General features: G+C 36.5%; 1 protein-coding gene, 1 non-coding gene and 1 pseudogene across 15 annotated transcripts in view; 2 read left to right on the plus strand and 1 right to left on the minus strand.

Annotated features, from left to right (window-relative positions):
* The window catches only part of APC (APC regulator of WNT signaling pathway), a 137,615-nt gene that overhangs the window by 60,537 nt on the left and 53,088 nt on the right, over positions 1–23,990 (plus strand). For all 14 annotated transcript variants that reach the window (XM_008952081.4, XM_008952092.4, XM_024928916.4 and 11 more), the window contains 3 exons: positions 4,015–4,123; positions 9,182–9,295; positions 20,853–20,936. In XM_008952081.4, the coding sequence (XP_008950329.3) occupies positions 4,015–4,123; positions 9,182–9,295; positions 20,853–20,936 (307 nt within the window). The remainder of the gene's footprint in view (positions 1–4,014; positions 4,124–9,181; positions 9,296–20,852; positions 20,937–23,990) is intronic.
* LOC117980347 (chromobox protein homolog 3-like) lies at positions 4,194–9,188 on the minus strand (annotated as a pseudogene).
* On the plus strand, positions 6,749–6,855 carry LOC112439916 (U6 spliceosomal RNA). Its single transcript, XR_003028140.2, has one exon. It is a non-coding gene; the product is annotated as a U6 spliceosomal RNA (small nuclear RNA).

The following is a 23,990-nucleotide window of genomic DNA, read 5'->3' on the forward strand; positions in this document are numbered from 1 at the left end:
CCAGTCTGAATCTTATTCCTTTGTAGATGGCCATTTTTCCTCTTTGGAAGCTTTTGAATGTTTTGGTATGCATATTTTCCTCATTCATCATGCTGAATATTTACTCTACCCTTTTGATCTGGAAATTTATTTATTCAGCTTTTTTCTGTTATATTACTTCTTTGATGATTTTCCCCTTTCGTTTTTTCTGTTCTTTCTTTCTAGACCTTCCTAAAGTCATAGTTTATATCTTTTTCCTTTATCTGTACTCCTCAAGATAAATGCTAGAAGTTGGTTAAGCCAGGACTTAAACCCAGCTTGTAGCTTTATAAGCTGGGTTTTGAACCTCAGTTTTCTAGTTAGTAAAGTGATCATGAGAATAACGACCTCAAAGGATATCATGAGGATTAAATTAGATTTTTTAAAAGTCTTAGCACTATGCCCAGTACATACAGCATTCAATAATGTTAGGAATTGTTGCTGTCATGTTCACTATTAATTTATTTAACAAATATTTATTGAATGCTAATACAAATGTGCCATGCTCTTCTAGGTGACCCCCAGTAAGGTAGAGGACTAAGAAGACATGAGATTTATGTGAAAAAGCATTTTTAAAGAAGACCATTGGCAATCACAAAATAGGCCTTTAGTACACTAAACCCTAATGACTCTACCTGTTCTGAGTCTAGCCTTAGTTTCAGTTCTGAGCCTTATGAACTGCTGTTGTGTGAGTCACAAGGTCAACTACCATAATTTAATCACTTGCTATCATTTTAGCTGAAGACACTATAACCTTGGCTTCCCCAGAGTATTTTACTGCAGGTTAATCTTAAACTTGATAGTAGCAAATTGTCCCTAGTGTCCCTAACCTCCCCCTTACTTCAACACTGCCACTGACATTGGCCTGTCAATTTAAGCACTTTTAATGCCCAGCTCTTTTTTTTTTTTTTTTAAGACGAAATCTCACTCTGTCACCTAGGCTGGAGTGCAATGGCACGATCTTGGCTCACTGCAACCTCCACCTCCCTGATTCAAGAGATTCTCATGCCTCAGCCTCCCAAGCAGCTAGGACTATGAGTATCTGCCACAACGCCCAGCTAATTTCTGTATTTTTAGTAGAGACGGGGTTTCACCATGTTGGCCAGGCTGGTCTCGAACTCCTGACTTCAAGTGATCCACCTGCCTCAGCCTCCCAAAGTACTGGGATTACAGGCGTGACCCGCCGTGCCTGGCCCCAACTCTTATTTCATAAGTTCATTTATTAGGAAGTAATGGAGGAAATAGTAGCATCACTATCTATTTTATTCTTTTTCCCACCTTGGACCTGGTAGGTCCTGCAGGTCCTCACTAGGGAAAACTGAAAAATAGAATTAAATCTCATCTTTATGGGAGTTGTGGTACCCAGCTGTGAATGGAGTTCAGGCTTTCTGCAGTGCTTTCTCCTGTTCCTATTGTCAGAAATCGGAGGGAGAGAGCAGCTTGTCTTTAGTGTGCCTTTTCTGAGGGATGCTACATCATAAGCAGGGGCTTCCTTTCTTCCCAATCAGTCCGTCACTATTAAGATTGCCACATAAGAACAAAAGCTTATTTCTTATTTTTTAAGTTGCTTCTCAGTAAAGGAAAATACATTTTAGCAAGAACAGAACCTTCCACATACTCACTACTAAGATTCATTCCCATATTTCCTAAGAAACAATAATCAAGCAGAACTTTTAAAGTAATAGTATCAGAGTGGGGAACGTCTCTCTGTATGACCAAACTCCAGAATCTGTAATAGAAAATATCTACAAATCGGACTGCATGGAAATCAAAATTTTCTACATGGCAAAACGTTACAGTTGACCCTTGAACAATTCAGGGATTGGCGTACCCACCCACTACGTGCAGTCAAAAATATATATATAACTTTTGACTCCCCGAAAACTTTACTGATTGCCTGTCTATTGACCTGAAGCCTTACTGATAACATAAACAGTCAAGTAACAAATATTTTGTATGTTATATGTATTATATACTATGTTAGAGAAAACATGTTATTAAGAAAATCATAATGAAGTGGAAGGGAATTCTTGTATAAGTGGACCCATGCAGTTCACACCCATATTCAAGGGTCAACTGAGTAAAAAATGTGAAAAAGACAAGTGTCAAGTTCAGAAAATTATATGCAGCCCAACAACTGACAAAGCACTATCATTTTTAATATTGAAAAGGTCCTACAAATAAGAAAAATCACAGAAAAGGAAATACAAATGGTTTATAAACTTGAACAAAATGTTTAATCTCACTCATAGTAAGAGAAATCAAATTAAAACCAGTGATACACCATTTAAAAAAACTAGACATGAGAAAGCAAAAAGTTGAATTAAACACTTAAATTGGTGGTGATGGTAGCATACATTGGTATAACATCTCACAAGGGCAGTAAGTTAAAATTTTATATATTCTAGGAATTTCTTTTATATAAATGAGTGTATATGTATTAAATGAGGTATAGCTATAAGGCTATTCAATGCAGCATTGTTTATAATAACAAAAGATTAGAAAGGCCTTAAGTACCCACCAACTAAAAGTTGGTTGTAGTGTATCCTTACATAGATTTATGAATACTAGGGAATTCTTGGAATATTATGTAGCTAACCAAAAAAATACCTAGTATAGATTGAGCATCCCAAATCTGGAAATAGAAAATTCTCCAAAATCCTAAAGTTTTTGAGTAACATGATGCTCAAAGGAAATGCTAATTAGAGCATTTTTGGATTTGAGATGCCCAACTGGTAAGTATAATAGAAATATTCCAAAATCCAAAAACACTTCTAGTCACAATCATTTTGAATAAGGGATACTCAACCTGTGCCTATTTGTGTTCTGCAAGATCGATTTTTTTTTTTTTTTGGAAAGGAGTCCGTTGCCCAGGCTGGAATGCAGTGGTATGATCTCAGCTCACTGCAGCCTTGGCCTCCTGGGCTCAAGTGATTGTCCCAGCTCAGCCTCCCAAGTAGCTGGGACTACAGGTATGCACCACCACACCTGGCTAGTTTTTGTATTTTTTTGTAGAGATGGGATTTTGGGGTTTGGGTTTTCATCATGTTGCCCAGGCTGGTATTGAACTCCTGAGCTCAAGTGATCCACCTGCCTCGGCTTCCCTAAGTATTGGCATTACAGGCATGTGCCACCACACCTGGCCCCCAGGATCAATTTTTAAGTGAAAAAAAGTTGCAGGACAACATACACTATAATAATATGCTACAATTTATATTTAAAATGTACATATAAGTATGCACATATGTCCTTGTATTTTTATAGAATAGCTCTAGAAATATACATAAGAAAATTATAACAGTGGTAGCTCTGGCAAAGAGCCACGTGAAAAGAGATAGATTATATACTTTTTGTACCTCTTGAGTTTTATCCCTGTAACACTCTTACTGTGCATTTATGTTTATAATGCTCAGGTATACAGTTTCTTAGTACAGATTGCTATGGAGAACACCATCATTTGGTGTTCAGATTCCAAACTAAGAAGTTTTTCTCCATCATAACTTCCTCTTATTTCAAAATGACAGTATATTTCTTATTATTTTGGCTGCTGTGAAGCTGAAAGCCACATCAGTGTCCAAAGTAATAGCTTCTTATATTCTGGTTTTGTTTTCTGGGCATCATTGCTGCTTTTCTTATTTCCTTTACTATACTTTTTATTCTTATACTAATTTTGAGTTTTGTTATATGTGTATCTTTTACCTATCATTATATTCTTAGACTATAAATATGAAGAAAGCCTTTAGTGAAGTGTAAGTATTCTTTTAAGGATGATTACCAGTTTATTTAGAAAAAAAGTTCTTTTTAATACTCTAATTTTAATGACTGTAATATTCTAAGTCCTACCTTTAAAAATTGAAATCAATGTAAATTTTTTGAGTAATTCATTATTAGCACTTTAGGTAGAGAAGTTTGCAATAACAACTGATGTAAGTATTGCTTTTCTGCAGTCTTTATTAGCATTGTTTAAACGTACCTTTTTTTAAAAAAAAAAAATAGGTCATTGCTTCTTGCTGATCTTGACAAAGAAGAAAAGGAAAAAGACTGGTATTACGCTCAACTTCAGAATCTCACTAAAAGAATAGATAGTCTTCCTTTAACTGAAAATGTAAGTAACTTGGCAGTACAACTTATTTGAAACTTTAATAACTTGATATTTTAAAGTACCTAGGTAATCCATTAAAATTCAGGATAACTGAATTTATAGTTATTTGTAAATTGCAATATGTTTTACCCAACTTTAGGCCTGAATATATAATAGTTAATGAATTTTTGTTTGTAAAGATGATAAAACTTTATTGTGCTCAAATGTTTTATTTAAAGCTCTTATTTAGAAACTCTATAAAGTTTGAATTCTAGAGGACCTCAGGGTTCAACTAGGCAACTAGTTTTTTAACTCCGTGTATTGAATTGCCAAACATACTCTATAGAAATATTTATCACCATCTGCCTATTTTTTGTACTGTGTTGCAGGAATCATGCCAAATAGTTTTTGCAATAAAAATATCTCTGAAAATATTCTAGATATAAATGCCAATAGCTATAGCACGGATATTAGCATTTTTGCAAGCACTAAAGCTGGTTTCTTTTGTCCACCAGTATTCACAATAAATTAACAGTATGCAGTTGAATAACATTCTGATTTACTACAAAGGGTTATTTTTCTTGGCCTGTGCTGAACCAGTAAAACATATACTGAAAAGATCGAACCTACATATAATGAATGTGTTGGAGTAAAGAAAAAACATGCAAGTCAATAGTTTAGATTACAGAAGTTTGTTCACCGATTTATGACAGCAGATCCTAAACTGCCAACATCTCTAACCATCTGATTAGGTTTCCATGAGCCAAGTCTTAGATATTCCATGAATCATAACCTTTTAGTCAGTGTAACACAGGGATTTCAACTTTTTGTTAAGAAATGACTCGACATGGCGGAGGCTTACGCCTGTAACCCCAGCACTTTGGGAGGCTGAGAAAGGTGGATCACTTAAGGCCAGGAGTTCGAGACCAGCCTCTTCAACATGGTGAAACTCTGTCTCTACTAAAGTAAATACAAAAATTAGCCAGACATGGTGGTGCATGCCTGTAATCTCAGCTACTTGGGAGGCTGAGGCAGGAAAAGCACTTGAACCTGGGAGGCAGAGGTTGCAGTGATCCAAGTTCATGCCACTGCACTCCATCCAGCCTGGGCGACAGAGCAAGACTCCATCTCAAAACAAAAAGAAAAAATAAAAAAAAAAGAAATGACTCACTAGAGGAATCTTTAAGTGTCCATTTAACTGTCTGGTTTAGCTAATTAAAATACACTAGGATTTGTCTGGTTTCCTCATCTGGATGTTGCTAGCAATGGTAAAATTTTTCATTTTAGAAATTTTGCAAACCATTGCATTTATAGATATGAATTCTGATATGGCTGCTTTAAAATTATCCAATTTAAATTGTCCAATTAAAATCATTCATTTAACTTGAAATGTATGACTTAAGGAAATTTTTCAATTTTACTTGAAGTGATTTATTTTTCTTAGATTGTTCAGAATGATGGCATTTCAGAAACATTGGATTACCTGTGATTTTTGTTTTGGTAAATGTTTAAAAACAATAAAAAAGGAAAACATTTACGTGTGCATTTTCTTTATACACACACACACATGAAAAAAAAACAAGTAAGAAACCCAGAATGGTCCTTAGGCATATGAGAACAGAAGTTCTGATTGAGTAATGGCTATGGAAATTTCCCCTAATATGTTTAGAAAAGCTGTTCTCTCATGCAGTGGATATAATATACCATGGTATCTAATTTTTCTTTCTGATGAAGGAAGCAACTACAGAAAGCTTTTATTTATTTGTTCAAAGTGACCAGTGCTATTAATGCAAAAGAAAATCCACAGCAACTCTCCCAATACTACTTTCAAAACAAACATACCAAACTTGATTTTCATTAAAATGTAGTTATTTCTTCACACTAGTAAATCAAAAACCAAGACCCATAAAAAACAGGGCGAACAATTACTGTGCTTCATCTTCTGGACAAGAATGCCAAGTTAGTTTCTCTTTTATAAGCAATTACATTTTGAGGACCCTTCATATTTGCCTCTTTTGCCAGCAGCAACTCTGCCTAATCTGAATCCTTCCATTTCATGAGAAACAGCAGTTCTCCACTGCTGTCTGTGGCACCAATTACTCCTTCAGGATCAAGACATCTGGCAAAGCCTTTTAGTTTGTCAGCAGCATCCCTTCTCTTCTTTGATTTACTGTCATCAGATTCACTGTCAGATAAAGATTTTCTGTTTGTGCCATCTTTTTCTTGACTAGTTTTTTGAGAATTAAGAAATGCTTCAATTAACCCTGAACAATCTAAATTTTCTTTAGGTTCCCAAGTGTTATCAACATCTGTAAATCCCTTCCACTTAAGGAAATATTCCACTTTCCCATTCACTACACGTCAGTCTAGTACATTTTCCACCACAGATTCTTCCGGCTCTGCCTCTTCATCTTTTTTACTCTTTCCATTCTGTTTGTTTCCTATTTTTTGCAATGTAGTTTTATTGGAGGCCATTTTTTATTGCAGACTTGAGGAGCTGATATTCACCACCTCCAAGCTGCTCTGGGTTATAGGTCTGCAGTGTTCTGTTAAAAAAAAAATTCTAATCCTGTCAGCCTCTCCCTCTCCATGTCAATGATTTTATTCATGGGATGGCACATATAAGAATATTTCTCAAATACATTTATAGTGGCTGTGTCAGCAGCACATATCCTAGAACTGGAATGAGGCAGAGGAGATTAGCATGGCCCTTGCTCAAGGATGACATGGAAATTCATGAAGTATTCTATATTTAAAAAAAAATAAAGAAAACATATATATATAATCTCAAACAAGACTACATATTTTAGCTATTATCCATAAATATTTCACGTAACTTATTTTTTTTTTTTTTTTTTGAGATGGAGTCTCCCTCCATCACCCAGGCTGGAATGCAGTGGCGCAATCTCAGCTCACTGCAACCTCTGACTCCCAGGTTCAAGCGATTCTCCTGCCTCAGCCTCCCAAGTAGCTGGGACTACAGGCGCATGCCACCATGTCCAGCTAATTTTTTGTACTTTTAGTAGAGACAAGGTTTTGATGTGTTAGCCAGGATGTTCTTGATATCCTGACCTCGTGATCCACCCACCTTGGTCTCCCAAAGTGTTGGGATTACAGGTGTGAGCCACTGCGCCCGGCCACATGTAATTTTTTAAAAGAAAATAGACTAATTAAAATATAACGTACTCTCTTAGCTTAGATTTTTCATTTTCTAGTACTACTTTGAGAGACCAAAATAGACAAAAAGGTAAAAACTGAAAGAGAGAAAACCGTTTTGAAAACATGTAGCTAGCCAGGTTTCCTGAGTGGACATTGGCTGACAGGAGGTGGAACTGGAAGCTTAAGTGCTCATTCTCCTAGAATAATCATTCAGGGTTTTGAGAGAGAAAGGATCCCTTTTTCTGAGAGGGCCCTTAACATGTTAACACTTAACAGTGCTCCTGGGAATTAAGGAGCACAGATAATGAGAGAACAGTTATTGTTAGCCTGTGAGGATGAGGAATTTTCGGGGATTTGTTGGGACTATAACTTATGAAGAAAAATACCAAAGTGTAGTTTTGCTTACCGTTAATTTTGGTCATTAGAGAATATACAAAAATCCAGAATCCCACTGTCTACATGAAGTCAGGTTCAGGAAAGAGCTTAAATGTACATGACAACTCAAGAGTATTTGGTTACTATCTGAAACAAAGATCAGTTGTCAAGTTAATTATTCTCTACTAATTTATTAAGTAGATCACATTTATTTAATATGATATATAAGACATTATCAGGCACCATTGGCAACATCAGCAAATTTAAACTCTGCTTGTATTTTATAAGTATTTTTTAATTTCACAAATTTTGCATTTATGTTGGGAAGCCAAGCTAATGAACACTTTATGTGGAAATACCTACTTATCAAAACATTACTGAAAACATCAGATCTAAACCACATTATTGCAACATACTGTGTCATGTTCAATTTTTTTTTTTTGCAGAGAGGGTTTGGGAAGTGGAGGACTAATAAGTGGAGTTACAACTGGCTCAGTAGGAATAAGAAATAACATGCAGACTATTTCATCTCTATTGCAACCCATAATTTGGGTATGCCTAAGGGAATGCATTCTGCATATGAATGTCATCTGTATGTTGCAAAGGGAAAAGGGTGAGAACTAATCTAACTACAACTGACAACACAATTTGGAGTTCTTGGACCAGAATGCTATTCTGAGTCAGATATATGTCATATACAGTTTTCTAAGGGCACACAGAAAATCTATAACATTTCCTGATTCCCTTCATGGCCCATTATAAGTCTGTTACCTATCATTTTATTTAATCAGTTTTTATTACCTTTTGGGCATGGGTTTATATGTTTCATTACCTTGTCCTTTTAAAATCCTGTTGCATGCTTGGCAGTTATCACAGTCCTTGGAATTTTAATTAAAGGGCTAATAAATTTTTGAATGAGTTATTACCCATTCTGAAGAAGTACCTCTTTTTGTTTCAACTTTGCTTTACTTTTGAATTTTTACCAAAGTCTGTGTTGACTTTATCCACTCTATGATTATCTTTCTTACATGTAGGCTTTTTCTTATCCCATATTCCTCATTTGATTAATGGAAAAGTTCTCTCAATTTAATCTGTATGTATATGGTAATCCTTACCTTAAGTTGAAGTATAAGCTTAAGAATGATGGACTTGTTTCTTGATATTTCTATGTTGTCCACATTAATATGCTAGTATTTAATAATTAAAAGTAGTGCCTCTTCAGTAGAGAAGAGTCATAAGGCAACTGAATTTAGCCTCACTCTAACTGGACCAATTATATATTTTAAGTGAAATAGGCCAATCTAATTAAAGCCACTTGTGACTTTGGCAAATAAGTGTTTGAATTCCACGTCACATCAGGGATCCAGATTGAGTCTGACACCTATAATCAAATTTAAACACTCCTTGGAGTAAAAAATAATTTTCTCATGCACCATGACTGACGTATTTGCTTATTCATTTTCTTTATTGGTACTTATGTGCTTTTTTGCTTTTACTGATTAACATAAATACAAGATATTGATACTTTTTTATTTTTTGTGGTTTTAGTTTTCCTTACAAACAGATATGACCAGAAGGCAATTGGAATATGAAGCAAGGCAAATCAGAGTTGCGATGGAAGAACAACTAGGTACCTGCCAGGATATGGAAAAACGAGCACAGGTAAGTTACTTGTTTCTAAGTGATAAAACAGCAAAGAGCTATTAGGAATAAAATGAATTACAGCTCTGTTAATATTGATTAAATTTTATTAAAGACATTTATAAGGCTGTGTTTATTTTGGCTCTATTTCAAAATAAGATTTATCATGGCTGCTGAGCAACATAATCAATATTCACATAGTTGTGTCTTTACCATATTCATTTCCCCTGTTACTGTTCTGTTCTGCCTTGGAATTATAAGGGAGAGAGAGTTAAATGGTGGTCTTCTGGTAGCTAATAACTAGCTTCAGTTCTCCTTTGAAATTTTTACTTCTTGTAATCTTAGACTGTATAAAGGCATTCAGAACATGTCACTGCTCTTCAAATTGTGCACTTAACCCTCATTCAAGGATAATAGGAAGGAAACAAAGAGAATTTTAGGAGAGATGAAGTAAGTTGTATGGAGAACATTCCCATATTTCTACCTTCAATGTCAAGAAAGAGTATTAGCTAGCTTTGCTATTAAGTATTTTTATATATTATTGAATATAGCCTTTTTATATTCAAACAAGTTTATGACTGACTAATGTTTTAAAGCCCTGAAGAGGCCTTGCCAATTGCCTACTGTTTCAAAACTAGCGTGGGTTGTTGTTTTCTTTTTTAACTTTTGGGACAAATTGGGAGGAAAACATTTAAAGATTTTCTTTAAGTAAATATAGCAAATAAAAGCAGAGACCAACACATTTACATGGTAGTGATACACATACATTTTGTATTCTATAAAACATATTAAATAGTTTTAAAATGGCTACTGTAGGATATTTTACATTCCTTGAAGTATAGTCTTTATTTTTTTTGTGACACTTCCTAAACATAATGATTTTTTTTTTTTTTTTCTTGAGTCTCACCCTGTTGTCTAGGCTGAAGTGCAATGGCATGATCTCACCTGCAACTTCCGCCTCCTGGGCTCAAGCAATCCTCCTGCCTCAGCCACCTGAGTAGCTGGGATTACAGGCGTGCGCCACCATGCCCAGCTAATTTTTGTATTTTTAGTAGAGATGGGGTTTCGCCATGTTTGCCAGGCTGGTCTTGAACTGCTGACCTCAAGTGATCCACCTGCCTCAGCCTCCCAAAGTGCTAGGATTTAGAGTCATCATGCCCAGTGTATTAGTTTGTGTTCAGGCTTCTGATAAATACATACCCGAGACTGGGCAGTTTACAAAAGAAAGAGGTTTAAGGGACTTAACAGTTCCACGTGGCTGGGGAATCCTCACAATCATGGTGGAAGGCAAGGAGGAACAAGTCATGTCTTACATGGGTGGCAGCAGGCAAAGAGAGAGAGACTGACAGGGAAACTCCCATTTTTAAAACCATCAGATCTCGTGAGAATTATTTACTATCACAAGAACAGCACAGGAAAGACCCACCCCCATAATTTAATTATCTCCCACTGGGTCCCTCCCACAACACATGGGAGCTGCAAGATGAGATTTGGGTGGGGACACAGCCAAACCATATCACCCAGCCTAAACATAATGTATATTCTATCTGTTTTGGAGTATGGTGGTAGGCTAAGGTGCTACTAAAACACCAGTACCATACTACATTTCATAGTCCATACATGTTAGTTTCATAATGAAGGTTAAGGTCATAATGAGGTTGGGGGCTTAACTAGTGTTTGTGTGCATGTGCATGTATGTGTACATGTTAGTTATAATACGTGTATGTAATATATCATTTTTTCTTACCTTCCCTCTTGCCCCTATCCCAGTCAGAAAGATTCATGACTTAAATGTCAAAAGTAAAACTTTAAACCTTTCAGTAGAAAATATACATAAGTATGTTTCTGATATTAGAGTAGGAAAGTATTTCTTAAGAAAGACTTAAAACGCTAATGATAAAAGACCAATAAGTTTACTGTATTAAAATTAAAAATTTATCTTCAACAGGTACCTGAAAGAAAGTGAAAAGATAAGTTACAAATTGGGAGAAGATATTTATTACCATATAACTGGCAAAGAACTAAAATCAAGAATATATAAATAACTTCTAAAAATACATTGCATTTTACATTTAGATTTAAATTTTAGATTTTCATGGAATTATTTTAAAATGTTAGGTTTATTTGTTTCAAAAAAACAACTAATACTTTGGTTTATATGAATTTGCATTTTTAGAACATGAATATATGGGATACTGTAGACATAAGTTAGTTTTTCTGTGTCTGTTAATATAAGCTTTTTTTTTAGAGAGAGAGATCCTTAAAGAACAAGATGTGATGGTAGTTGTAAAAATTCTTGTGCTATATAAATATAAGTAGGTGTATTCCAGACATTTTATATCCCTGAGGAGAGGTTAACTTGAGTTCTTTCTTGGCCATTTTGTTCACATAAGCGCTGATACAGTCATTCTTATTTTATTCTGGAATGCAGTATCCTTCATTTTGGTAGTTAATATTCTAAGGAAATTTTATTCTGTATTTTGAGAAACATACGTGTTCATTTATTCTGGAAATAGTTATATGAAGGTTAAGGTTAAAGAAATTGTAAACAAGATAAAAAGGCAAATAATGGAAATGTTGGTAGAATATATAAGAGATTTAATATCCCTACTCTACAAGGATCACCTACAAATCAATTGAAAATGGTCAAACATGCCAGGCATGGTGATTCACACCTGTAATTCTAGCACTTTGAGAGTCTGAGGCAGAAGGATCACTTGAGCCCAGGAGTTCGAGACCAGCCTGAGCAAGATAGCAAGACCCTGCCTCTACCAAAAAAAAAAAAAGCTGAGTATGATGGTGCACATCTGTAGACCTAGTTACTTGGGAGGCTGAGGCTGAGGAGGATCCCTTGAGCCCAGGATTTCAAGGCTGCAGTGAGCTACAATCTCACCACTGCACTCAAAAAAAAAAAAAAAAAAAAAAAAGAGAGAGAAAGAAAGGAAAGAAAACAGATAACCAAATAGCAAAATAGTCAGAAGATGTGAATAGTTCCATCAGAAAATTAAGTTCAAATGTCTAATAAACAATTGTGAAAAGATGCTTAAACATCACTACACATCAGGGAAATGTAATATAAAGTAAGGTACTATTTTTTTTTGCCTATCAGGCTGCCCGAAACTTTATAATTTGATGACATGCAGTATTAGCAAGGGTGTGAAAGTAAAAACATCACCTACCTTTAAATCTTTTTTGTTTGTTTTGTTTTTTCTTTTTGAGACGCAGTCTTGCTCTGTCACACAGGCTGGAGTGCAGTGGTTTGATTTCGCCTTACTGCAACCCCCACCTCCTGGCTTCAAGCGATTCTCATGCCTGAGCCTCCTGAGTAGCTGGGACTATAGTTGTGTGCCACCACGCCCAGCTAAATTTTGTATTTTTAGTAGAAACAGGGTTTCACCATATTGGTCAGGCTGGTCTTGAACTCTTGGCCTCAAGTGATCTGCCTGCCTTGACCTCCCAAAGTGCTGGGATTACAGGCATGAGCCACTGCACCCAGCCAACATTGTCTACCCTGTTCTTTTAAGAATAAATTGATACATTTTTGGAGGACAGTTTGGCATTATTTGCCAAAATTAAAATGCCTATGCTCTATGACCCTGTGTTTCTATAGGACATCTAGGAATATGTTGTGTACAGAAATACTTACTTTAGGGCAGAATATAGATACATATTTTAAATTATTAAATGAATAGTATGCAAGCTATTATAAAATACCATACTGAGAATAGTGGGAATATGGTAGCCAAAGCACTCCTTTCCCTCCTAACTCCCTGCTTGGGTGATTCAACAAGTGAAACAACAACGGTCCTGGAAGAGGAGATCTCAGGAGGGTCTGAGGCTATGAGAAAAAATATGGGATCTCATTTGCAAGGGGAAGGAGTAAATAAGAATTCCAAATAAAATAAGAATAGAATGAAAGTTTTTAAACATAAGTATTACCACAAACCAGAAGCAAACCTTATATTAAGAAAATAGTGACTGAGTGAAATAGCTCAGGCCTGTAATCCCAGCACTTTGGGAGGCTGACTCAAGAGGGTCGCAAGTTAGCAGTAGTGTTGGCACACAACTGTAATCCCAGCTGCCTTAAGGAATGCTGAGGTGGTAGGATTGCTTGAGCTTAGGAATTAGAGGTTGCAGTGAGCTATGATCATGCCACTGCACTCCAACCTGGGTGACGGAGCAAGACCTTGTCTTGAAAAAGAAAACAGAAATAATGAGGTAATCATTGTTGCTATCATTAATATGTTTGAGTAGCTTGCCGTCATCACTATTATTTAACTTTGTTTGACAGGCTTGACTAATGCAAGTAGAAAAAACAAAATAAGTGTTATGAATCCTACACTATTTTTGAACTAGAAAGGAAGAGATTAAATAATTATTTGTAAATGATGTGGTGGTTTGCCTAGAAAAGCTATACAAAATGAACTAAAAAGTATTTAAACTAGTAAGAGAATTTAGTAAGGTATCTCAAGTTAAGATACATACAAAAATCAGCAATAACTACCAGTTAAAAGTGGAAATGGGGGTAGGAGGACCTGTTCACAATAACAGGAAACTTTAAAGTAACTAGAAAAAGCCTGCATAAAGAAAAACATAAAATTGTTGAAGGACACTAAATTTTTTGGAACCTAGAAAAATGATTATAAAGTTTATAATGCAAGAATTTCCAAAAACATTTATGAAAGAACGCATAATTGAAGATTTACCTTAGCATTTGTTAAAATTTACTGTGAAGATGTTGGAATAATCACAGTATGATAATAGCACAGGAATAAATTTAGGCAAATGATAGAGACTAGAAAGAGGTACAGGAATATTTACAACCTTTATATGACAGAAGTTACATTATAAATTTTGGAGAAATTGGTAAATTACTCAATAAATTATATAGGTACAACCAATGACCTGTTCAGAAGATGAGAAATTAAACCCTTACCTCACATCTTTAGAAAAGTTATAGGTTGATTAGCTATTCAAATGTGAAAAATAAATCTAAAATTAATAGAATAAAATACAGGCAAGAGATCTTCTTAAATATGAATGGAGACTCAAAAGCAGTAAAGAGGAAGGAAAGTTGGGATTTATCTCATAACATTTTAAATCATTCATTGCACAAAAGATAAATTAGAAAAATACTTATAACACATAAAGGGGAAAATGTTAATATCTCTAAAATATAAGAATTCCTACAAATGAATAAGAAAAAGACAACCCTGTGTTTTTGTTTTGTTCAGAGAGGGGGTCTTGCTGGTTGCCCAGGCTGGAGCGCAGTGGCCATTCACAGGAGCAATCATAATACACTACAGCCTCAAACGGCTCTAGCAACCCTCCTTCCTCAGCCTCCCACATAGTTGGGACTTTAGGCGTGTACATCGCACCTGCCTAACCCATGTTTTTTAATGGACAGAGGATGTAATAAGGCAATTCATTAAAAAGATGGCAAACGACCAGTAAAACACAGATGACTAGTAAATAATTTAGGAAAACTCAAAATCCACTTTTGCCTACCTATGTGAGATTGTTAGTCTCCAGGTACCTCTTAACTGCATGGTTATTTACTCTTACTTGTTCAGTGTGTATTTGGTCACCTAGTATGGTGGTACTTACCCTTCCATAGGCATGTAAGCAAAGGTTGGAAAAGTGCACATCAGTTTGTTAATAGAGCTTACTACTGGGATGTGGGAATTGGTGGGGTGAAGGTGTAAGTACACCTCTATATTGCCATAATTGATGATACTGTTTAATATAGTTTATCTCCTCCCTAGTTGATGGACACTTAAGTTGATTCTAATTTTTCAGTTAAAAACAGCACATGTACCCTAAAACTTAAAGTATTAAAAAAAAAAACAGCTCTGATAAACATACTTATTCATGTCTTGTAAACAAACATGCAAGAGTTTCTCTAGGTGAGGAGTCAGCAATCTTTTTCTTAGAAGGCCACATAGTAAATATTTAGGTTTTGTGGACCATATGGTCTCTTTTGCAACTACTCAACCCTGCCTTTTTCTTTTTCTTTTTTTTTTTTTGAGTCAGAGTCTTACTCTGTCACCTAGGCTGGAGTACAGTCGTGCAATTTTGTCTCACTGCAACCTCCGCCTCTAAGGTTCAAATGATTCTTGTGCCTCAGGCTCCCAAGTAGCTGGAATTACAGGCGTGTGCCACCACGCCTGGCTAATTTTTGTATTTTTAGTAGAGACGGGGTTTCACTATGTTGCCCAGTCTGGCCTCGAACTCCTGACCTCAGGTGATCCACCCGCCTCAGCCTCCCAAAATGTTGAGATTACAGGCGTGAGCCACCACTCTCGGCCTCAACCGTGCCTTTTAACAAGAAAGCAACCATAGATAATTTATGAACACAAATGGGCATGGCTGTGTTTCAGTAAAACTTAATTTACAAAAACAGATGGCTTAGTAGGCCCTAGTTTGCTGACTGTTGCCCTAGCATATATATCTAAAAGCATAATTACTGGTCATAAGGTATGAGTGTTTTGAATTAGTGTTTGCCAAATTGCTCTTAAAGTAATCTTTTTAGTTTACATTCCTAATAGTAGTATGTGACATTTCTTGTTTCTGTATGTCTTCTCCATCACTTGTGAGTCAGAATTTATCATTAACAATCAGTGGGTAGTGAAACATTTTGTCATCTTAAACTTTGTATTTTCCTGAGCTACTGAAGTTGAATCTCGAATATATTTATTAGATTTTGGGGTTTTCTTTCTAAGTTACTTCTTCATATCCCTTGCTCATTCCCTATTGTTAAATGTCTTGTTTTCATTTGTTTGAGAGATGTTTTAATGTCCTCTTGATACCAATCCTTTGTAGATAATATACATCTCAATTCCTCCCCACCAAATCTGTTATCTGTATTAGCCTCATAACAAAAATAAACTTTTATGATAGAGCTAAATTAGTTATATTGCCAGATTTATACATCTTTTCCTGTACTGAAGTCGTAAAGGTAATCTTCTATTAACTCCTTAATTCATCTTGAGTTTGCTATTATGTATTTTGTGGAGGCAGGAATCTAACTTATATGTATATTACTTATATATGTGTGTATGTGTATTATACATGCACATGATTTATACATGTGTGTATATACAGTTATGTATAGTCATACATACATATATTTATATTGTTAACTGAATTTCTCATTATCATGTATTGGATACCGCACTAGTTCCTCATCGATGAGTAATGTCATCTCTTATCACATACCAAGTTTATATATGCTGGATATTTCTGGACTTTCTTCTGTTAGTCCACTTTAGCTTCTCCATGCCTGCACTGATACCACATTTTTCATTTGCTGCAGTTTTATAAATCTTGATATCCAGTTGAGTGAATCCTTCTTTGTTTTTAAAAATGTAGTATTCTGCCTTATTACTCTGTCATTTAAACTTTAATGTCAGCTTCTAATTCAGATAAAAGCTTCATGGACTTTTGATTAGAATTACATTAAATTTATAGATTAAGGAGAAGTCAGACCTTCATAATATTTAGTCTTGGTTGAAAGGATGGACTCTGGAACCAGACCTTCTATATTCAAATCCCAGACCTGCCACTTAGCAACACCGTGATCCTAGGTAAATTCTCTGCCTCAGTTTTCTTGTCAATACAATACAGATAGTGATAAACTGTAAAATGTGAGGATTAAATGAGTTGATATATGTAAAAGCACTCAGAACCTGGCACATAGTAAGCAAATTATTAGGTATTCTAACTAATTTTATATCTCTCTATTCATTTAGGCTTTATTTTATATCCTTCAATAAGGTTTTGTCAAATTCTCCACAGAGGTCTTAATATCATTTTAAAAAGTTATTCCTAGATATGTTACAGTTTTTATTGCTATTATAAGTGAGAATTTCTTTAATTATATTACTAAATTACGTTTAAGTGAAAAGTATCCAGCAGTCTTCCTGAAATATTTTATTATATCATCGCCGGTTTAAGATTCTATACACTGTCATATTGTTCGCAAATAATGACAATTTGGTTATCCTTTCCAGTCCTTACAGCGTTTTTTCTTTTGTTGTATTGTGTAAGAACTCTAATATATCTTTGAATAGAAACAATGATAGTGGTCTTCTTTTTCTTGTCTTGACTTTAAAGGGAATTCTTCTAAAATTTCACAGTTAAGTGTGTTGTTTACACAGTTAAGTGTACCCTTTATCAAGTTAAGGGATTTACCTTCTATTCTAATTTGTGGAGAGTTATCCTGAATCTGTATTACTACTGCAGTTTTTAAAAATCACTTTTTTCTAAAGTCATATCAAGTCCATACTCCTGAACAGTTTGTTATTAAATATAATTTCACAAATATTCTTGTCATATAGAAAAAGGAAAGAAATACTTAGTGGTTAAGCATCCTAATCCAAAAATCCAAATTGTGAAGTGCTGCAGTGAGCATTTCCTTTGAGCACCATGTGGGTGCTCCAAAAGTTTCCTGTTTTGGAGCATTTTGGGTTTTGGATTTTTGTATTAGGTATAGGGATTAGGAATACTCAAGGTGTAGTGGCTTCTTCTATTTTCATATTAGAAACAGAAGCACAAGGAATGTCATGTCAGAAACCATCCACCTCACTGGACATCAAGACATAGACATGACCTCAGTATTTAGTGAGATACTGGCAATATGGAAATGTAGTGTAAAATGGAGAGGAGTGGGAGATATAATTTCCTATTTTCATCCTCTAAATATTAAAAATTTTTATTTAGGACTATATTGATGGAAGGGAGCTAATTATATAGAAACTGATTATATAGAAAAGGAGGAAACAATCAAATTTAGAAATCCAGTAATTTTATGTAGCTTGGCTATTTCTCTAAAGCTAGGAAGTATTTGCCACCTGGTTATGGAAATGATCACTCATCTTTGCAATATCTTTAGAAAACTACCAAAAGTACAGGTACTTCTTCAGATGGTTTTCATACTGTGAATTGGACATGGTAAGATTTGTTAGTTAAAGAATATTCTTTTTTTTTTTTTTTTTCTATTTTTTTGAGACAGTCTGGCTCTGTCTCCCAGGCTGGAGGGCAGTGGCACGATATCGGCTCACTGCAACCTCCGCCTCCCAGGCTCAAGCCATCCTCCCTCCTCAGCTTCCCAAGTCACTGGGTCTACAGGCGTATGCCCTCATGCCTGGCTAATTTTTGTATTTTTTGTAGAGACGGGGTTTCACCATGTTCCCTAGGCTGGTCTCAAACTCCTGAGCTTAAGCAGTCTGCCCACCTTGGCCTCCCAGTGTGCCGGGATTACAGGCCTGAGCCACGGTGCCTGGCCTGAGAATATTTTTTTACCTTAAGTTTACTACTTTCAGAATCATGATAGAGAATCAGCTTAGTTATATTGTTAAAAAGAAAGAAAAGAGGGAGAAAATTAAGATAGATTAATTTGGGACTGTGAGCACAGCTTCTTGTTTTATTTGGGTTTTTTTTGGGGGGTGGGGGTTGTTTTTGTTTTTGTTTTTGTTTTGAGACGGAGTCTCACTCTCGCCCAGGCTGGAGTGCTGTGGCACGATCTCGGCTCACTGCAACCTCTGCCTCCTGGGTTCGAGCGATTCTCCTGCCTTAGCCTCCCGAGTAGCTGGGATTACAGGCACGCGTCACCCATGCCTGGCTAATTTCTTTTTGTATTTTTAGTAGAGACGGGGTTTCACTGTGTTGGCCAGAGTGGTCTCAATCTTCTGACCTAGTGATCCATCTGCCTCGGCCTCCTGAAGTGCTGGGATTGCAGGCGTGAACCACCATGCCTGGCAGCGAACACAACTTGAGTTTTTCTGTTCTTTGTTTATCATAAGACTGGATGATAGCAGTAAACATTTTTACTATGGTAGTAAGAAAAGCATGAAGGCATTGTATTTAAGTAAAACTAGATGTGATCAAAGAGTAAGTTTTATAACTGCATGTATTTAAAGCTAATTGCTATAGTACTTTTATTATTTATCTGTTGGGGGTGATATTTGTTCCGAAATATTTTATTGATGGAGAACATAACTGAAAAATGTTTGGAAACTACTCCATCTAGCTTCTAACACACACACACCCCTTACTGAAACAGTTTACTTTTATAATATAATTTTTGATTTCTCAATATTAGGATGTCAATAACTATAGAATTATTACAGAAAATGGTACAGCATTGTCAGTACTTGTTTTTAAAACATATGTGTTTGATTTGTCATAAACTAGCTTTATGAGAGATTTGCAAAGTCTTTATTCATAAGTGAGTTGTTTTTTCCACTTCCACTAGTATTCATAAAAGTTAAAATGAAGTCTAGCTTAAAAAACACACACACACACACAACATATTCCCCACATTGTTTCCATTCCATGTGGTTCAATCTGTAGTTACTGCTTTGTGACCAGTTGATGGTCTCCATGTAGTGGAAAAGCAAAAGCTCTATCCTCTTTATGATCCTAGTGTTGGAGAAAAAATAATGTTTAGCCACAGTTAGGTACTTGGAAAGGCTGAAAAATACTACTAACTTATGACAGAAGTAACTTTGGGGAAGAGTTGGGCCTACTGTTTAAACCAGGGGTCCCCAGCCCCCAGGCCACGAGCAAGCATTACCACCTGAGCCCTGCCTCCTGCCACCATCAGTGGCTGCATTAGGAGCATGAACCCGCTTGTGAACTGCACATGTGAGGGATCTAGGTTGCGGGCTCCTTATGAGAATCTTATCTAATGCCTGAGGACCTGAGGTGGAGCAGTTTTATCCTGAGACTTCCCCTGCCCCAGTCAGTAGACAAATTTCTTCCACGAAACCAGTCCCTGGTGCCAAAAAGGTTGGGGACCCTGATATTTATTAAAACAAATCAGATGTTCTTTCCCTTTACTGGTATACTATGTTTATATAAATTTATTATATTGTATTAATGTCTCGATTAATATAAAAGATTAAATGCAGGTGTAATTTTCTCTTTGTTGAAATATTTTTTGAGAATAAATTTTCACAATGTGTATTGTGTCAATTTTCATAATTCATGCAACATACAATTTGATATATGACTTGTATTTCCAGTTTTACTAAGCAGATCTAGACATCTGTTGAATAAAGTCCAGTGTATTACAAAAAATTGAACTGACCCAGGGCCGGGCACAGTGGCTCACGCCTGTAAGCCCACAGCACTTTGGGAAGCCGAGGCAGGCGGATCACAAGGTCAGGAGTTCGAGACCAGCCTGGCCAATATGGTGAAACCCCATCGCTACTAAAAATACAAAAATTAGCTGGGCGTGGTGGTGCGCACCTGTAGTCCCAGCTACTCGGGAGCCTGAGGCAAAAGAATCACTTGAACCCGGAAGGCGGAGGTTGCGGTGAGCTGAGATTATGCCACTGCACTCCAGCCAGGGCAACAGAGCGAGACTCTGTCTCGAAAAAAAAAGAAAAAAAGAAAAGAAAAATTGAACTGACCCCAATTTGTTATTAAAGGGTGAATATATTTATATGTCTAGCTTTTTAAATAAGAATGATTTGACATAACCCTGAGCTTTTAAGTGGAAGCCATAGTATGATTATTTCTATTAATATTATTAATAAAAACATAACTAATTAGGTTTCTTGTTTTATTTTAGCGAAGAATAGCCAGAATTCAGCAAATCGAAAAGGACATACTTCGTATACGACAGCTTTTACAGTCCCAAGCAACAGAAGCAGAGGTTAGTAAATTGCCTTTCTTGTTTGTGGGTATAAAAATAGGTAGTTATTCTGAGAAAAGAAAACATGTATAATTTAATGTGACACCATTGAAATATGGATGTTCTTTCAGAGAATTTAAATACCGTAATTTTTTTCGTGAAATTAAATTATCAAAAATTTGGACTATTTTGATTTTATCTAACTTTTAGGCAGTTAAAATTTATAAAACTGTAAATATAGATACCTTACTTTAGCTGTCAGCTTACATATAATCAAATAGTTAACTTAATTTGGCTACTATCCAGTAAGTAAACTTTTTTATAGATAATCCATAGTAAGAATTGATAATACACATTTACCTGTGTTTACTCCAGAAACCCCATTAAAGTGATAGTAAAAGTATACAATGAAAGAGGCATTAAGACCAGGGAAGGTGACCACAGTAAAATCCGTGGAGCTGGAAAGCAGGTAAACAAGTGATAACATTCTAGCATATCAGAGAGGGTTGACCCATAAGGCAGCAATAGGAATGAAAAGTCATGAAGCAACTAGATACCTCTGGATGTGAGAATAAAAAAGGGTTAAAAGCAGGAAGATATTTGAAAATCTGTTAAGAAGCAGATGGACTTTCCAGAACCTCCCTACAACCCTGTACAGCTAGGTGACTGCTCCTTTCCAATCCCAGCAAAAGATGAGAGCTTTCTCCTCTGAAGAGGTGGAGAGGGTAAACGAAGGGTCTTTGGTTAGGTGTCAACCTTGTTTAATTGAACGTGAGGGTATCATACGAAACACTGAATTACATGAAAATTTACCTACTGAATGCTGAAACCCCCACTGGCATCCAGGCTTATAATCTCCAGGCAAGTTTCTGGAAGGAACTTCTATAAGGAATGTGACTAACCCTGATTCTGCTGAGAGAACATTAAAAAGGGAGAAAAAAAATCAGAAGAATGTGACTAACCCAAGAAAAAAAACTTAAAGAGACTTACATGGAAAAATTCACCCAACAAAACAACCCACCTAGATCACCCTGTAGGGTAATATAGTTGACAAAATCCATTCTTCAGGCATAGAGCTTCATTTAACTTTTTCATAGATAGCCCGCTCTTAAATATGAGTGGACACTAACTACCAGACAGTATAGCTCATTCTAGGAAGGTTCAATATCCAAATAAAAGGAGTTCCAAAAAGAAAATGGAGAAACTGGAGACAGGAAATTAGAGAAATAAATCAAAATTTCCCAGAAATTTTAACAAGGGGCTTAGTTTTCCAAAAAAATGGTCTCTCCAGTATCTAACATCATGTATAAGAATAATCCTACACTAAGACACATCATGAGGAAATTTCAAATCACTGGGGATAAAAAGAATATTCTAACAACCTTCTGGAGAAGGAAGAGAAAACAAATTTCACATAAAGGAACAGGAATGCAAATGCCTTTACATTTGTAAATAACAGCACTGGAAACTGGGAAGTAGGGTAGGCATTTCTTAAAACTTTTCTTTTTTTAAGAGACGTGGAACTAAGTCTCTTAAAAAAAAAAAAAAAAGTAGGATGATCTAGCTGGGTTGTTTTGTTGGTGAATCCTGCCATGTAAGTAAGTCTCTTTAAAAAGTTTCTGTCACCCAGGCTGGAGTGCAGTGGCGCAATCTCGGCTCACTGCAACCTCTGCTTCCTGGGTTCAAGTGATCTTCCCACCTCAGCCCCTGAGTAGCTCATGTGCCACCATGCCTGACTAATTTTTGTATTTTTTGTAGAGACGAGGTTTTGCCATGTTGCCCAGGCTGGTCTCGAACTCCTGAGCTCAAGCAATCTGCCTGTCTTGGCCTCCCAAAGTGTGGGATTACAGGCGTGAGCCACTGCGCCTGACCCCTCTTAAAACTTTTGAAAGAAAATATGTGCAGCTATGTTTTGACCCCAGTTCTTTGACACCACTGTATATCCTCCAGTTGGGTTCAATTTTGATCCTAACTACCCAGAGTTAGAGTCAGCTCCACAAGTAAAAGACAAAGTCAATCACAAGACTGTCCACTTCAAACGCTAGCCACAAGTTTTGGGTGTCCCTAAGCCACCAGGACTGCTGCCAAGCTGTCTATAAATTCCACCCCTGTGTGCGTGTGCTGTGGTACCATTCCATTCTCACACTAACTACCCAGAGTTAGCACAGCCCCAACAGGTTAAGAGCCAACTCCTTCGCAAGACTGCTCCCGCCTCAGATGCCAGCCAGAAATGTTGAGTTTCTCCAGGCCACTCACATTTCTGCCCAGTGTGTTACAAATTCCAGGCTTCCACATCCCCTTCACGTTCAGTAATTCATTAGAATGGCTCACAACTCACTGAAAGTGCTATACTTAGGATTAACAGTTTTATTATAAGGATACAGATCAAGAATGGCCAAATGAAGAGACATATGGGGCAAGGTCTAAGGAAGGGGGTAGGGATGGGGATGGGGTTGCAGAGATTTCATGCTTTCTCCTAGTGGAATCTAGGCATGTCACTCTTCTAGCACTTCATTGTTTTGTTTTTGTTTTTGTTTGAGACAGAGTCTCGCTCTGTAGCCCAGGCTGGAGTGCAGTGGCGTGATCTTGGCACACTGCAACCTCCGCCTCCTGGGTTCAAGCGATTCTCCTGCCTCAGCCTCCCTAGTAGCTGGGATTGTAGGTGTCTGCCACCATGCCTGGCTAATATTTTGTATTTTTAGTAGAGATGGGGTTTCACCATATTGGCCAGGCTGGGCTTGAACTCCTGACCTCATGATCTGCCCGCCTCGGCCTCCCAAAGTGTTAGGATTACAGGCGTAAGCCACCGTTCCCAGCCTTTTCCAGCACTTCAGTGTATTCACCAATCCGAAAGCTGCACTGAGTTTTGGTATCCATAATTTTTATTAGAATTTTATTCTGTAGGCATGATTAATTAAATAATTGGCCACATGAGGATTAAACTCAATTTCCAGCCTCCTTCTCTTCCTGGAGGTCAGTCTGGCCCAAAGTTCTAACTCTCTTATCACATGGTGACAGCCACCCATCTTTTTGCTATCTGGTGGCCTACCCTGAGTTGCCTCATTAGCATAACAC

The sequence above is a fragment of the Pan paniscus genome, chromosome 4, assembly GCF_029289425.2.
Source record: "Pan paniscus chromosome 4, NHGRI_mPanPan1-v2.0_pri, whole genome shotgun sequence".
Taxonomy (NCBI): domain Eukaryota; kingdom Metazoa; phylum Chordata; class Mammalia; order Primates; family Hominidae; genus Pan; species Pan paniscus.